We start from the raw sequence: 16,122 nt of genomic DNA, 5'->3' as shown, positions 1-16,122 counted from the left end.
CATGATGCATAAGTCACGTGCAAGCAGTGATTTTTCAAAATATCTTATCCCATGCTGTTCCTAATCTGTTTTCTGACCTGGTATCTATAATTTGCATCATTAGCTTAGAACTTATTTCAATGAAACGCTGAATTGAATCTTAGTAATTGGAGAGTTACGAGGAAGCAAGACTTGCGCACTGTGCTTCTGTGGCTTTGATGGGGGAATGGCGGACCATCAACTGCGCATGCTCGTCGCGCCTATAACGAAATGGAGCGCTGAGTAACATTCGCTAGTCTTCGATCTGTCCTCCAATCAGCAAGCGGCTTTCAAATCGGAATCGCGCACGGGGACCTGCGAATAACACAACGGACGACAGTAAAGCCAGTCTCCTTGTACCCTCCTTTGTTGATAGCTGATAAGTTCCTAAAAAACCATTAATGAATTACTTTTATTTCTCATATTTGTGACGCGTTGTTTTTCGGTGTACGTATCTTCACAACAACAACCACGAGGTGCTCACTAATCGATTAGCAACGACCTGGACGCTTACTTTACTACTAAACAGACCGTAGTGAGAGATAACTTATCTTACACTTGTATGTAAAGCACATCAACTGGAGTAGTACTATGTCAGGTAGTGGCAAAAGTGTCACCGGTAAGGTCAAGGTCAGTGCCAGTGTTAAAATCAAGAGGAATAACATGGATGATAATGATGTATCCGCATTCGAGCTCATGACAGACGAAATAAAGATAGAAGAAGAAAATGACACGCTTGATTCAAGTGAAGCTATAGAGCAGAAAGATGACGACGACGGAACAGCTGCTGCACCTGTTAATGCAGCGGACTCTGCTCAGCAGCTGCGGCATCAGACTGATAACGACGATCCTTCGCCGGCGGACGGTGAACGGATGAATGTGGATGTGGAAGAGGTGGACGAGACGACCCAAGAAGCCGAAGAAGTATTAGGTATTGAAAAAGACAGTGATGTAGAAGACCCCACCGGGAAGACCACTTTCAGAATATCTAAAGTATACAGCGTAGCGAAGGAAGAAGGCGAAGAGAAACGAGATGAGGAGAAACAGACAAGAGAAGAGGAAGCCGATAGCTCCAGCGTTCCGGGTAAAAAATCGGAGCCTAAAACTGAAGTCCCGACTTCCAAAACTGAGAACAAGAAAAGTGCTAAAGATGAGAAACTTTTAAAGCCAAAAACAACCATGGCTACCCTAGCGAAGGTGCCCACACTGACAGGCGGGGTGCGCTTACTTAGCGGGGGTGTAAGGGGGACGAATATGCCTCTCCTTGTGAGTATGACCGCCGGCAGCACGGGCATCCCTCTCTTCCCGGCTGGTTTGCCACCTGGTCGCTACGTTATTTTGCCCGGGACGTCTGCCACTACAAAGACAACCTGCGCAACCGTCAATACAACCTCGGCGAGTATGGCTCCGCGCCTTGCTACTGGGGTGACGGTCTCTCCTCCCGTGGCAGCAACGGCAGCAGCTGCTGCCGTCGTTGGCCAGGCAACCTCTGTCGCTGCTGGTGCTGCTGCCGTCCCCGCCCCCGCCGTAGCAACTGCCGTGGCTGTGAGGAGCATCACCCCGACCCTCCAGGTCCCCCCACGCCAACACACACGCGAGAGAGGCAGAAGGAAGTCTTACACAACAGGCGAGAAATTGGCCATGATCGAGGCAGTTGAGGCGGGTCAGAGGAAAAGCACAGTGGCCGATCGCTTTGGCGTTGCGCCCTCCACCCTTGCCTGCATACTCCTTCAAAAGCATAAAATTAGAGCCGAACAGGTAATAGGCCGACATTTTACTAACCCTGAAATAAAACAGGGTTAGTTTTTATTATATTACTTTTTAAATCAAGAAGCTCAAACTATCCTCCTTATCATAGTGAAACTAAGAAATATAATCCTTACTAAAAGGTGTTAGCTGAAAATGTTATTCTCTTCTCACACTCGGGTAAAATTACAATAATATAAACTGACATAAGAAAATAGCGGAAGCTTTATCTTTAACAAATTTATCCCTAAACTTTTCAGTGTGGATTTTATCTCTCTCTCTCTCTCTCTCTATATATCATATTATATATATATATATATATTATATATATATATATATATATATATATATATATTATAATATATATATATATATATATATATGATATATATATCTATATATATATATATATATATATTTATATATATATATATATATATTATATATATATATATATATATATATATATATATAATATATATATATATATATATATAATATATATATATATATATATATATATATAAACAGTTCATAATTGGTGTTCATAATATTCACAAATATTACGAAACTACACATTTCCGTACACGTGACTGTTCATATAATAAGTAAATTACCTTTCGTACTTCAGTCTATTTCTACTCTCGCAGGACAACCTCACCCGGCGTCGCTTCCGCCACGTCAAGTATGCGGGAGAGGAAGGAGGGAGGCGCGTTGGCACCACCAGCCGGGCCCACACGAGCATCACCCCCACCCTCCATTCCCTGACCCCCTCCCAGGACCAGCCATTCACCCACTTCTTGGCCTCGCTCACTGGTCCTACGCCCGCCGTTATTGACACCCAACCTGAGGAAATTATTGCCGGTATGTTTGTCGATCTCGGGCGCCCCTTGCATGTCAAGTTCCTGCTTTTTCACGGTTAAGCCTCACCCTCCTCCTGTTCTGTTCCTTCTTGTCCTCTCGGGTCTGGTCACATCAGGGGTAGATTTTGTCCTAGTTTCGCATAAATCATTTCTGTAACTGCAAGCAAATTAGTCATATGGGTCCACTCATCTAAAGCTGCGAGTTCAGTTTAAAGATGTTTACTTTTTTATTTCACTGAAAATCACACACGTTGTCCATGTGAAAACACAAACAAAGGAAGTTGCGCAACGCCCTCAGTTCAACCATACCCACATTGCATTCATCATATAAATTTCACACAACAGGTTTGCTAAATGTCATTAAACGTATCACTGCTTTCATATCCCGTAAACACGTTACACCAGATTAACACACGGCCCATATTTAACAAATTACACCTGTAACCCGTGATGCAGTCATAATCAACGTTGGACTTTTTCTCCGTGGGGATGAGTGCCCTCAATGAACCTCACACCCTTTCATTACTTTTACTGTACCTCCATTCATATTCTCTCTCTTCCATCCTCCTTATATAAATTTCCCTTTTCGCTGTTGAATGACATCATAGGTCCCAGCACCGTTAGTATTCTTCATCAAAATCCACGGGATTGAATGATCCAGAAGTATTATAATAACAAGATGTAAACATTTATGTTCCAGCAAATTTCTTAGAATCTACATGAATACAACGACAAATGAAAACCATTGATTTAATTAAGGCCACGTCTGTCCGCTCTTGATCCCATTCTGCTCAAGAATCACAGTAAATGTCAACCCCGTAGGGGGATAGTGCCGTTTGTGCACCTCATTCGGTGCAATGTAGGCATTACTTAAGGTTCTTTGCAGCGTCCCTTCGGCCCCTAGCTGCAAATACTTTCATTCCTTTTACTGTACCTCCGTTCATATTCTTTTTCTTCCATCTTATTGTCCACCCTCTCCTAACAATTGTTTCATAGTGCAACTGCGAGGTTTTCCTCCTTCAACACCTTTCAAACCTTTTACTGTCAATTTCCGTTTCAGCGCTAAATGGTCTTCGTTGCCCCAGTGCTTGGCATAATGCCAAAAATCTATATAAATGAAAAAAAAATCAATATCATTTACCTCTGCTTGCGTCAAGTACCTGAGTAATCCTGGACAGGTGTTCCTTACGAGATGAGCAGCTGGCCTTTGTATGCTTTATAATGGTTATTTAATGTAACTTGTATGTAAAATTGAATGTTCTTTGCAACCTTGTATGTTGTTTGCTTGAATATGCATCAGATCTGGCAATCCGTGGTTCGCCTTTCCTGATTTTATCACGATGTTTTTCCCAGGATATATCTTCTCTCCTCAAAGGGGCATAACTACAGGAGTTAATATTCTGGATTTCTGCAAGTAATTTTGGGGGTGAAACTGCTTTTTCATTGCCTTTTAATCTTTGCTGAACACAGCTTTAATCATATAGTTACCTGGTTCAAAACTCGCTGATTAGGTCAAGTTGAATTTTTTTTCCCTGGGGGGGGGGGGGGGGGGGGGGGCGGTCGGGGTACAGGGAAGGTTCATGTTCCTCCCTTCCCGATCGATCTTGGGAGAACCAAAGTATCATATTTCCCGTAGGTACCCGAAATATTAAACTCCATTCAATTCTTCAGTGTTTTTTTTTTTTTTTAACTTGCGCACGCTCACGTGCAATTTATATATATATATATATATATATATATATATATATATATATATATATATATATGAATAATTATCACATCACCGTGATTCATATAGATCATTCGAGCTACAAATGTCCTTTAATATCTAATTCGCTCTACCTCGGAATTGATATATTTTCATATATGTACCGAAGGGGAATTTTTAGTTTATAATAATTTCGTCCCCTCATAGGATCGAACCACCGTCCAGTGGACGGGAACGAAATCAGGACGGCCTAGTGACGTTATAAAGTCGGCCAACAGAGAGGCACAATTATGAAAATATATCAATTCCGAGGTAGAGCGAATTAGATATTAAAGGACATTTGTAGCTCGAATGATATATATATATATATATATATATATATATATATATATATATATATATTATATCACATCAGGAAAACCATAAATATAAAGGAAGAGGTGTCCAATCAGACGACAGTCATGTACAGATGTTTATTAAGAACCGTTTCATGTTGTCACCAACACATATCAGTCTGCTATTGAAATTCAACATTAAAATAAACTTAAAAATTACAATAAAATTAAAATATACTCCGAACGTTAAAATAGGGAAAAACTACCTATTCTTAAGAAGGAAAGGAGCTGAGTGACTAAAAAATGGTAAGGTCTGCATACAACATGAAACGTTTCTTAATAAACACGTGTACATGACTGTCGTCTGATTGGACACCTCTTCCTTTATATATATATATATATATATATTATATTATATATATATATATATTATATATATATATATATATATTATATATATAATATATATATAGATATGTGTGGGTGGGTGATTTTTTTGTCACGTATACATGTGAATTTTATATTTTAATAAATATTAAGTCACAAATCACGTCTGATATTGGATTCTGAATAACTATCATTCAAGGCGGGTGGGGAATTATGGTAAGTGAGGTAAGTATGTGTCTATAGTTGTTTCTAAACCGCAGGTCATGGTTCGCATCCTAGCCGGGCCAAAAGCACCTGTCAGTTACAATTCTCTGTGGATGTAAGCTTTTCCCAAAGCATTGTGAATTCGATATGAAACGATGCTTGTCGCTTAATGTTTAATTATATAATATATCCTATACATTATTCGCTTCTACATTATATATAATATATACATATTTATATATAAATATACTATATATATGTTTATATATATGAATTTGTATTATATCACCGTGATTCATATACCTACATTAAGCTACAAATGTCCTTAAATATCCAGTTAGCTCTACCTCGGAATTAATATATTTTCATACATGGTAACCGAGGGAGAATTTTTTAGTTGGTGATAATTTCGTTCCCTCGGGGATTCGAACCCACGAGGACGAAATTATTATCAACTAAAAAATTCGGGTAAGCGTACCAAGGGTCTGTCAGGGGGTACGCGCGCCCCCGGGCACTCGAACGAATATTAAATGCCAACCTTCAATGTGCTTTAGCAAAGACTGCTCCTCGACCAACTAGGGTAGTTAATGAAAACAGTTTCAGCCATTTCATTTACTCCCTTTGCAGCTGATGTAATAATAACATATTTTGTTTTTCCAGCTCGGTACCATAACCTTGAAAATTTATTGCATGACTATTTTCATATGGAATTCTTTATCCTTACAATATGATTGGTTATGTCAGGAGAGTTATGTAATTACTTCCCCTCTGTACAGTTTTTCTGAGTTGGTTTTGTTTTCCCTGTTATACAAAGTGAAAAGGGTACATTACTGACGTTACAAATACCCTAATGGTATGTGGGGAGGAAAAGGTTGAAAACCCCTGCCTTAGGGTTATGAGGGATAACTGAATTTCTTTAAAGGAATTGTTGAAGTCTTAAATTTATGTGCCAATGTGTTGTGAATCGCTGGCTTATATTTTTCCCGTTTTAAAGAGTGTAGTTGCTGGATTAAAACCTTTTATGTATAGGAACCCAAGGACTGTGTATGGCTCTCATATAAGAAACAATAAAATACGTGGGGCATAGAAAAAGTCTTGAAGACAACAGCTTTATGCGTTGTCATGCATCACAAATCATAAGGTTAAGTCCTTACAAGTTCTTAAACTGAAAATGCCAGGATGGCTACACAGTCTTGGGGGCTGTGTTCGGTCTACTGAGCGCGGGATCGATTCCTACATCTTGTATTCAAGTAGGGGGGTAGTACCGCCAGTGTACCTCACGTGGTGCACTGTAGGCATTACTTAAGGGTCTTTGCAGCGTTTCTTCGGCCCCTAGCTGCAACCTCTTTATATTCTTTTTTATTGTACCTGCGTTCATATTCTGTTTCTTCCATCTGACTTTCCACCCGCTATAACAATTTTTCATAGCGCAGCTACAAGGTTTTCCTCCCTTTTCACCTTTCACACCTTGCAGTCAATTCCACTTTCAACGCTAAATGCTCTCGTAGGTACCAGTGCATGGCATTTGGTCTAAATTCTATATTTTATTGAATTTATTCTATTCTGTGTCTTACAGGACTTTTCGATAGGAGACAAGCTTCTCTAAATTGCATTATTTTTTAGTTTTGGAATGTAGAGAGAAAGATGTCTTAATGGCATGCACGTAAACGGTAATATTCCTCTGCGTCATGGTTGTCCTAATTCAAATTATTCAATTGCTATAGGATTCAGGTCGAGATGGATTCAGAGCGATTTTCGGACGAGAAAAATATTGAGGTTTGAACTCCTATGCGTCGATAAGAGATGCAATAAATCATTTTTATAATAGACAAGAATTTCGAGTACCGTGACAATTTTGAGCTATAAGGGACATTTAGTTGAAAAATGTTCGGTTAAAGCCATTTAGAAAAGAGATATAATTCAGTATTCTGATTTGTATTCTAAAATAACCTTTAAAATGTATTTTTTTAAATAAATGAAAAAAAGTGTTGCGTGCTCTTTGTTTTTCGCGGTTCTTGTCAAGCAGTCAGGCACCATAGTTACATAATTTTAAAGGTGTTCATGGTTTTATTTAAATCAGATGTCTTCAAGACTAAGAAAAATTCGATTTTGTTTTCGTTATCAATGAAAATCGATTGCCATTTAATTTTGTATTGATCAGTGATATGAGTTTGCTTTGTTCAATTTCAACCTTTTACACTAAAAGGAAAACTTTTGGGCGAGGACCAAAAGTTTTGTTACGGATTTTCTCTGAAAAACATACGTGCAAATGTATATATATTTGGACACTGTGGCAGAAATCTTTGGTCTTATGTCTTGTCATAGTTTTCGAAACTATCCCATGAAAATCAAGTGAGAGTTTTGATACCACAATTTCGATTCTTGTCCATTGAACTGTGTTCATTTGAAAATGGGGATCAGAACGCGGGAAATACTTGACTTAAATAAATGCAAAGTTATGTGACCATATTATTACATTTTTTACAGAAGGAAGAACGTATGTTCTTTGTTTCCCCATTTAAAATGGAAAGATTAGTGATAGCCACCAAAGACAAGCCTTATTCTCGCTAAGGTTCTGTAGTGTTTAAGAAATCGTTAATTTTTTTCGACCTCGTACAAGAAAGCCATCCTGCTTCAGTATCATAGTCATATGGCTAAAGCTGTTGCATCATGCATTCATTTTGCACTATATATATATATATATATATATATATATATATATATATATATATATATATGTGTGTGTGTGTGTGTGTGTATACAAACAATTATTAAACAGCAAGCATCGTTAAGTACAGAAATCACTATAACCTGGGAATTAATTACTCTTCGCCAGCCAAGACTCGAACCGTGTCCTGGTTTAAAAACAGCGGTAGATAGTGACTTTGACCACGAGGTTGCTGTCATGTAGTTAAATGGCTCACAAAAACAGCATTAGCGCACTTAACCCTTATGGACCGCATATACTTTCCTTCGGTAAAACAAATTATGCTTTGTTTTTTAGACTTTTATAGACCTGATAAAGGTCCCAGATAATTTTTCTTAATGTTTACAACAATTTATACAGTAATACAGTCATGTGACTAATTAGTCATGTTGGTCACTAGGGGAATGAAATGTACCATTAAATACAGTACCTAGATTTATTACTTTTTAGGAACATTGAAGCACAAGTTGCTGTTCTTAACTGGAATAAATAATAGTTTTATTACATAAACATAAATATATCTTTTTATAATAATATGAAACTTAAAAAAAAAAATTATGAAAGAAAAGGAAATTCTTGATTTTTTCCCTATTCACTCTCTACATTAGAAAGTGTGAGGGATAAAGAAAGGGGGAGAGTCGTACTGTTTTAGGTATGGAACTGCAGAAAGCAGTTGTTTTTTTTTATTTAGGCACAAACTGACTGCATTTCATGCACCTGATGTTTGTACGACCCTTACAACCAAGTCGCTTGCAGTACAAACGAGGATCTTTTGCTTCAGGGAAGTGACCTACTTTGTCAAACCTCACATCCTTCTGTGGTCTGACCTGACCCATCTGTTGACGCCTTTTCTTGGGTGGATCAGCTGTTTTCTTAGATGAAGATGGATGACCTCTTTTAGGCACATACTTTTCTGCCCTAATGAGTGACTCAGACACAGACATTCTGAAGGACAGTAAGGAATGCCTTTTCTCCTGTGAAAGCATTGCTGTTTCATAATCTCTTCTGTAGAGAACCAAGCTTGATAAATGCACATGTCAATCATATGAAAGACTAGTCTATGGTAATATTTCTTTGATCTCACTGAAATTCTGTACAATGATAACAGACAGTCAGCCAGGTCTACACCACCCATGTTCTTGTTGTACAATTTTACTATGTTCTGCTGTGGGATCTCTATAACTTTCCTCATTTTTTTTGTCAAAACGTTGTACAGTATGAGTTGGTTGGCTGTCAGCAAAGGTGGAGAGCAAGGTCACACCTTTATTATCAAGCCATTTGACTGCTGTTAACTGACTGCCATCACCAGATGACTTCCATTCCTCAAATGTGCCTCTACCTTTCTTCTTTAGGACAGTATCTGAATACTAACTTTAGCCCTGGAAGCCGACATGGCCTTACCGTTCCACAGCACCAGATACCTCTTTCAGCCAGGTGTTTTATAAATGGAACAGATGTAAACCAATTGCCAAAATTGAGAAGGTGAATCATGTTACTTTGTATTGTCTCAGCCAAGTGCAAGACTATGTTTGAAGATGCATCAAGGTCTGGAATACCTTCTTTATTCACAGGCTGAATGGACCCTGTATAAGGAATGAAATCATGAATAAGACCCCCACTGTCTGCAAGTACAAAGAACTTGAATCCCCACTTTTTGGGCTTCATAAATAGATACTGTTTCATGCTATGCTTTCCTTTGAAAGGCACCATCTGCTCGTCGATACAGATATTCTGTTTCATTGGAAGTTCCTGAAACTTATTTCTCAAATGATCTATCAATGGTCTTACCTTGAAAAGCTTATCATTGTTTACCTCATCATTATTATCCCGAATATGTAGGTTTGATTTTACAGTCTCCCATCTAGATCTGCTCATGACCATAGCAGTGTAATCTCTGTACCTACCAAACAATTCCCCAGATCAATGGAGTCGTGTTTGAGGAGTTCTAATTATAGTGAAATGAATATGTAATCCCAGCCATTGTTCAAATTCCTCCCTACTAAGATCAAGTGGCTTGTTCACATCTCTGTGTGTTGCATACAAATTACTTTGATGAACTATTTCATCTAAGATACCTGGAGTGAAAAACTTCTTGAAGTACCATATCGGGTGTCCTAAATATACACCTGGGTCATAGGTGTTTGAGGCTTCATCATCATTAGGGATGAAAGCTGGCACTGGTGAAGGGGAGCTGTCTGTTTCAAAGTCCAGAGAACTCGTCTTCAGGGCTGGGAAGCTTGGGTAGTTCTCCTAGTGCTTGAGAAAGTTGATGGAAGGGCAGACTGATCCTGAATAACCTCTAAATTACCAATTAGAACTTCATCACTCAACCCATTATCTTGCTCAATGGGTAAAATTCCTGTATTTTTTCTACAAAGCTGCTTGGTTCTAATTCTTGAGTAAAAAATGGATCAATCCCTAAAAAAAAGCAAGATGTATTATGAATGATATTAAAAAAAAGTAATTGCCAGAGAGAGAGAGAGAGAGAGAGAGAATAATGCATCAATCCATGAAAACATACAAGGCTTATTATGAATAATAATGATAAGAAAAAAGAAAATTATATGAATAATAAGGATAAGAAAAAAGAAAAAGACAGAACAAATTCAAAGAAAGTTATAACAACTTCAACTATTGTATTGTAGTGTACCATACGGGTGCAGTTACAGTAACGATATGACTAGCATGACGAAAATTTCAGAAATATATAATTGCTCATAACTTCTATGTTTCAACAAAAACTGAGAAGACGCTGTATCTCCGTGATCTAGAACTGATAAACTTTCAGAAAAAATATGAATGAGACAAGTGACATATCTGATAATTCATCCATGATCTTGAAAAGTTGTCAGTAAAATCCAGGTTCACAATTTTCTAAATTGTCAACATTACACTGAGCATAGCGCTCCTCAGATTTGACCAATCAGCTCCCAGTTGCTTTTTTCTTGGAGTGGAAGAGTAGACGAATTAGTCATGACTGACACAGAGGGGTATAGTTATTCTGTCTCATTGAAAGCCAATAGAAACTTAGATGACGAATTAGTCATGTTGGGCAATATAGGGTTAAAAATGCATTTATATTTTGAATTATTATTATTATTACTATTATTATATTCAAATGCAGTGAAAAAACTACATTTACGTCCATATTTTATTTCTTGGATGGCTATTCTAGTTTATGTAGAGTTGCTTTGGACATAGCGGCGGTCGGAAAAGTTGTAAATTTTTGAGGGATAATAATAGAAACTTGCTATCGATCGACTGGCATTAGCAATCCTACCAGATCTGAACACCGAGCAAACAGGGGCTGCCCTAACGCGGGATTATTGATTCTTCGGAACGTCTGCGTCATGAGGAAGTTGCCTTGTCTACGCTATTTAGATCAGGGGAAAAGATTGTCATGTTTCCAGGAGTGTGATGTCTGCTTTGACACATTTCCCCTTAATTTGATTTTGTATATTTTGATTTTTTTTCTTTCGCGTAAAGTTTTAATTATAATTTTGTCTTTTATGTTTATGTTTTACAACTGTGTATTTAATTTTTGTTTTATTGTCATTTTAAGTTGTTCGCATGTCTTCCGTGAAAAATCTTGTACGTGTGTAATTGCGACATAAGTTTATAAAATACGAGGACATCACAGACGCAAAATTTTATCGGAAAATTAGCCACAATTAAAGAAGTTGAGGTGGAAGGAGAGCAGAAGTATTCAAAGATCAGGGATGAGGTCAAAGGGCCAGTAGTGTGTCCAGGGTAAGACTCAAAGGAAAAGAAATGTTTGAAGACTTTCTTTTATAATAATAATAAAAAGATTGCCGATTCACAGTTATTTAAGAGGAACAATTTAGGATGCCAAGGAGATAGGGAGGGAACAGGTGAAACTTTCAGTTGAATTTGAAGTGGTACTTTTGTGGCAGTAAGAAGCTCTGTAAAGAGAAGATTAATGAGCACCTGGATCTTAGACAAATGGAAAGAATGCAGTTTTGTTTGGGTTTGAGAGTATTTAAAGTTGTTGTTGAATAAAGTCGATAGAAGAGAGACAGACTTGAATTATCTCAGTTAATAATTCTAAGGAAGGTAAAGCATTTTGTGTTGGTAGTTGTGATATTTTAGTTACCTGTATGGCCAGGGGGTATAAGGCATGTATGGTGTGGGGAGGGGGGGAGTTCCGACGAAATGGGTTGCGGTGAAGCTTCACTTGAAGCAGATAGTGCGTGGATCATTTGTTCATTAAGAGGCAGTTTGAGAGTAAGTAGAAAAAGTTGAGTAGTGTGTATTGACATTGGAAACTCATAACAGAAATTTAGTGTGGTGGTTACTAATGATGTATTGTGTAGGAGATAACTTCAGGCGATAATGAAAAAATGTTATGAATAAAGTGAAACCTGTGTTTCGTATGAGTAGACGAAAGGGAGACTGGCTTTGTGGGGAAGTCGGTCTCAGACTGAGGTGTGTTATGGCTTGACGGCAACGCAATAATTTTATGGTAGCGTGATGTGGTTCCAGATTTGTGGAATAAGGGAAAGGGTGTCAGTGAATGGTTGCAGATAAAGTTAATTCACCAGAGTAAAGAGACGTTACTGAGTCTGATGGAAAAGTACGAAAATGATTAGGGGGGTGACATTTGAAAGTGAGCGATGGCAAAACAAAGTTACGAGGATAAATGGAAACCCAGATGATGGATAAATGAATGTTGCTATATGATGATTGACGGAAGGCGGGAAATTAATTGAATAAGTACTTTTGATGGATGACAAATGTAAAAAAAAAAAAAAAAAAAAATGAGGCGAATCACAGACCAGGTTAAACTATAATATGTTGAAGAAACGGCATGAAAAATATTACCGGAAAAAACAGGCCGTGTCATCAGCATCTTTAGAGAGAGATCTCACCTGTACCTCTTAGGAGGTGGAAAAGGAGGATAATGGTTCAACAAGCAAAATATCTGGAGAGGAATGGAAGTATATGGATAAACAAGTAGCCTATCGCAGTGGCATGAAAAGGCAGGGCATCATTAACTAAAAGGGATAGGATAATAGAGTCACCTGACATATTTTTTTTTTATCCCAGGTATTCCCCGTAGGAGGGTAATTACGTCAGTGCATCTCATTTGGTACACTGTAAGCATTACTTAAGGCAGGGGTGGCCAACCTTTTGTTTCCCATGCACCAATTTTCTTCACTTCTAATTCAGATGCGCCACACAAACTTTAACCCCCTTTCAATCCTTTAAGTATGGTAATTTGAACATATCTGGCAGTTATACATATAATCATTTGATATATATATATATATATATATATATATATATATATAGTATATATATAAAAAAAAAAAAAAAAAAAAAAATATATATTATTATATATATAGATATATAATATATACGAGTATAAATATACATAGTAGATATATATTATATATCTTATAATATATATAATAATAATATATGATAGTGTGGACAGATGTAGCAGTTGTAAAGGAAAGGATTTAACATAGATACCAAGGTAAACTGTACTTACTTTATTGACACTTTGAATATGTATTGATAATATTCATTAGTTATTTCTGAAAGTACTAATAAAAATATGTGAACGCAATTAGCAGTTCTAAAGAAAAGTAATTTCACATGCAGGAAAAATAAACATAACTAAGTTTAATGAGACTTTTGACTTTGTTTTACTTTCACCAAATCTGTAATATTAGGAGTTAAATTAGTAACTGAGAGCAGCAAACAATTCTTCAGATTTGAATCGGATAGTCGCGACCTCGGTTTGTTCTTGATCATTTTCATGGATGAAAATGCTTGCTCGCGTCTGTATGTTGTTCCAAAGCGACAGGCATAACTTTGGGCAAATTATTTCTATGTTTTAGATTAGAACAAATCTCAGTAAAACTCACTTCTAGCTATAAGTTACTTGAATTCTTTGTCGTATTTTTTTTCTAGAAATCAGTATTATTATTAGTAATATTATTTTTTCTTTTTTTATGAGCAGGCATGTTTTTTTTTCTTTTATTATCTCTGGGGTATAGTGCGCCACCTGTAATCGTGCAATGCGCCACTGTTGGCGCATGCGCCATAGGTTGGCCACCTTAAGGTCTTTGCAGTGTTCCTTCGGCCCCTAGCTGCGACCTCTTTCATTCCTTTTATTATACCTTCGTTCGTATTCGCTCCTCCATCTGATTTCCACCTTCTCTGACAATTGTTTCAAAGAGCCACTGTGAGGTTTTCCTCCGGTTACATCTCAAACCTTTCTGTCAATTTCCCTTCCAGCGCTGAAAGAGCGCGTAAGTTCTAGCTCTTGGCGTTTGGCCTAAATTCCATGTTCCATTCCATTAACTATACATTTGCTACATTCATGATTTATTTAATCTTTTCACCTAGAGTAGTAGTGATGGCTGTAAAATCTATTTAATTTTATTAAAGCCTTAACATACTTTTCAATACAAAGGTCCTTCATTTGAACAGTGAGGTCCCCACCACAAGGTGAAGAATCATAGTAGATTAGTAATCGGTGTTTAGCCACTCGTGTCCACTTTGCAGGCAGAAGGAATTCCACGCCTCTCTCTCTCTCTCTCTCTCTCTCTCTCTCTCTCTCTCTCTCTCTCTCTCTCTCTCTAGGAACCCCTTTGATTTATTATGTATTAACATAATTTCAAATTTATCTGGCGAATTAGCATTCCAGTGGATCGAGTACCTCCGAAGATTGACTCCCCCCCCCCCTCTTCACTCGGGTACCTGTGGCTCCACGGTTTCGCAGTAACTTGATTTAGTTGGTGTACTGATACACTCACAACTGTAGGCATCAGGCTGTTGCTTTGTCTGTTTGATTTATGTGCAATTTATTTACCTGCCTGCTCAATATCATTTTATTATTAAATCTTCTGTAACATTTGATGAATGTGAATGTTAAATGTTATCCCCGACGAAGATAAAGTGAGTTACCGAGCAGGCTGGCGGGAGGATGGCTGTGCTCAGTGTTGTCACACGGCTCGGTTGGCAGCTAGCGTTTATAAGACTTGACTTACTGGTGCATTTTAAAAGTTCATGACATGGTTTTTGTTAATATTATAATTATTTCTTCATAAACTTACATATAAAACACAAACTTATGGAAAGAATACAAATTTACATTATATTTCATTTAACGCTCCCTTATTACTGCCATAAATCTGTAGTGTTTATAATAAGAATTGTTGAAATATTTTTTCCATTTTTATTACCTTTAATTTGCAATGTTTTTTTTTAGTTGAATATTTTCATTCTAAAAGAAATTCTCCGCCTAGTAAAAGTAACTAATTAATATGCTATATTGAGCAACTTTGGTTTTGATCCTAGTTTCGTTCAGCTAATACAAACGTTATATACAGACGCTGAAAGTGTAGTATGCATAAATGGTAATATCTCTGATCCATTCCCCATAAACAAATCGGTAAGGCAAGGATGTCCATTATCCATGATTTTGTTTATTATCTACCAGGAACCCTTTTACAGGATGATGAAAATGAAGCTTGTAGACATGTCATTGAATTTGCCAAATAATTTAAAGGTTTCTGTTTTAGGATATGCTGATGATTCTGTTATCATAGTTACTAGTGATAAAGGAATATTAGAATGTTTTAATATAATCACAGATTATGAAAAGGCAAGTGGTGCAAATCTGAACAGAAATAAAACTTCAATTTTAGGCATTGGGAAATGTAGAAATAAATCAGCATGGCCAATAAGTGGATGTCATTGCCTTCATGATTCCTGTAAAATACTAGGTGTTTATCATAGTAATAATTATCAAGATAGTGTTGATCTAAATTGGAGTAATCTGGAGAGTAAGATAAACAAAGTGATAGGTATATTTAGGAATAGGAAGCTGACAGTGTTTCAAAAATGTATTATAATTAATTGTAAAATTTTAGTAAAAACGTGGTATGTGTCACATGTATATACAGTTCCACAGGATTGTGCAAAACGAATACAGAGGAGTTTATTTAGATACTTATGGAATGGAAGCTGTGAACCAATTGCAAGAAATACCGTATTTTTACCAAAGACAGAAGGTGGGCTAGGAATGATGAATATTCTACATAAATCGAAAGCCATTATGTTTAGAACATTTAACAAGATTGCTATAAGTAAGTGTTATGGTTTTGAAATTATGTATTT

General features: G+C 37.0%; 1 protein-coding gene across 1 annotated transcript in view; it reads left to right on the top strand.

The window, feature by feature from the left end:
* Positions 1 to 289: 289 nt before the first annotated feature.
* LOC135221919 (uncharacterized) overlaps positions 290 to 16,122 on the top strand; it is a 52,859-nt gene continuing 37,026 nt past the window's right edge. The window contains exons 1-2 of the mRNA XM_064259942.1: positions 290 to 1,776; positions 2,415 to 2,628. Of these exons, the coding sequence (XP_064116012.1) occupies positions 610 to 1,776; positions 2,415 to 2,628 (1,381 nt within the window). The 5' untranslated portion in view covers positions 290 to 609. The remainder of the gene's footprint in view (positions 1,777 to 2,414; positions 2,629 to 16,122) is intronic.

Source organism: Macrobrachium nipponense, chromosome 3 (assembly GCF_015104395.2).
Source record: "Macrobrachium nipponense isolate FS-2020 chromosome 3, ASM1510439v2, whole genome shotgun sequence".
In the NCBI taxonomy this organism is placed as follows: Eukaryota; Metazoa; Arthropoda; class Malacostraca; order Decapoda; family Palaemonidae; genus Macrobrachium; species Macrobrachium nipponense.
Note: the sequence above shows the minus strand (reverse complement) of the source record. Positions and strands in the feature narration are given on the sequence as shown.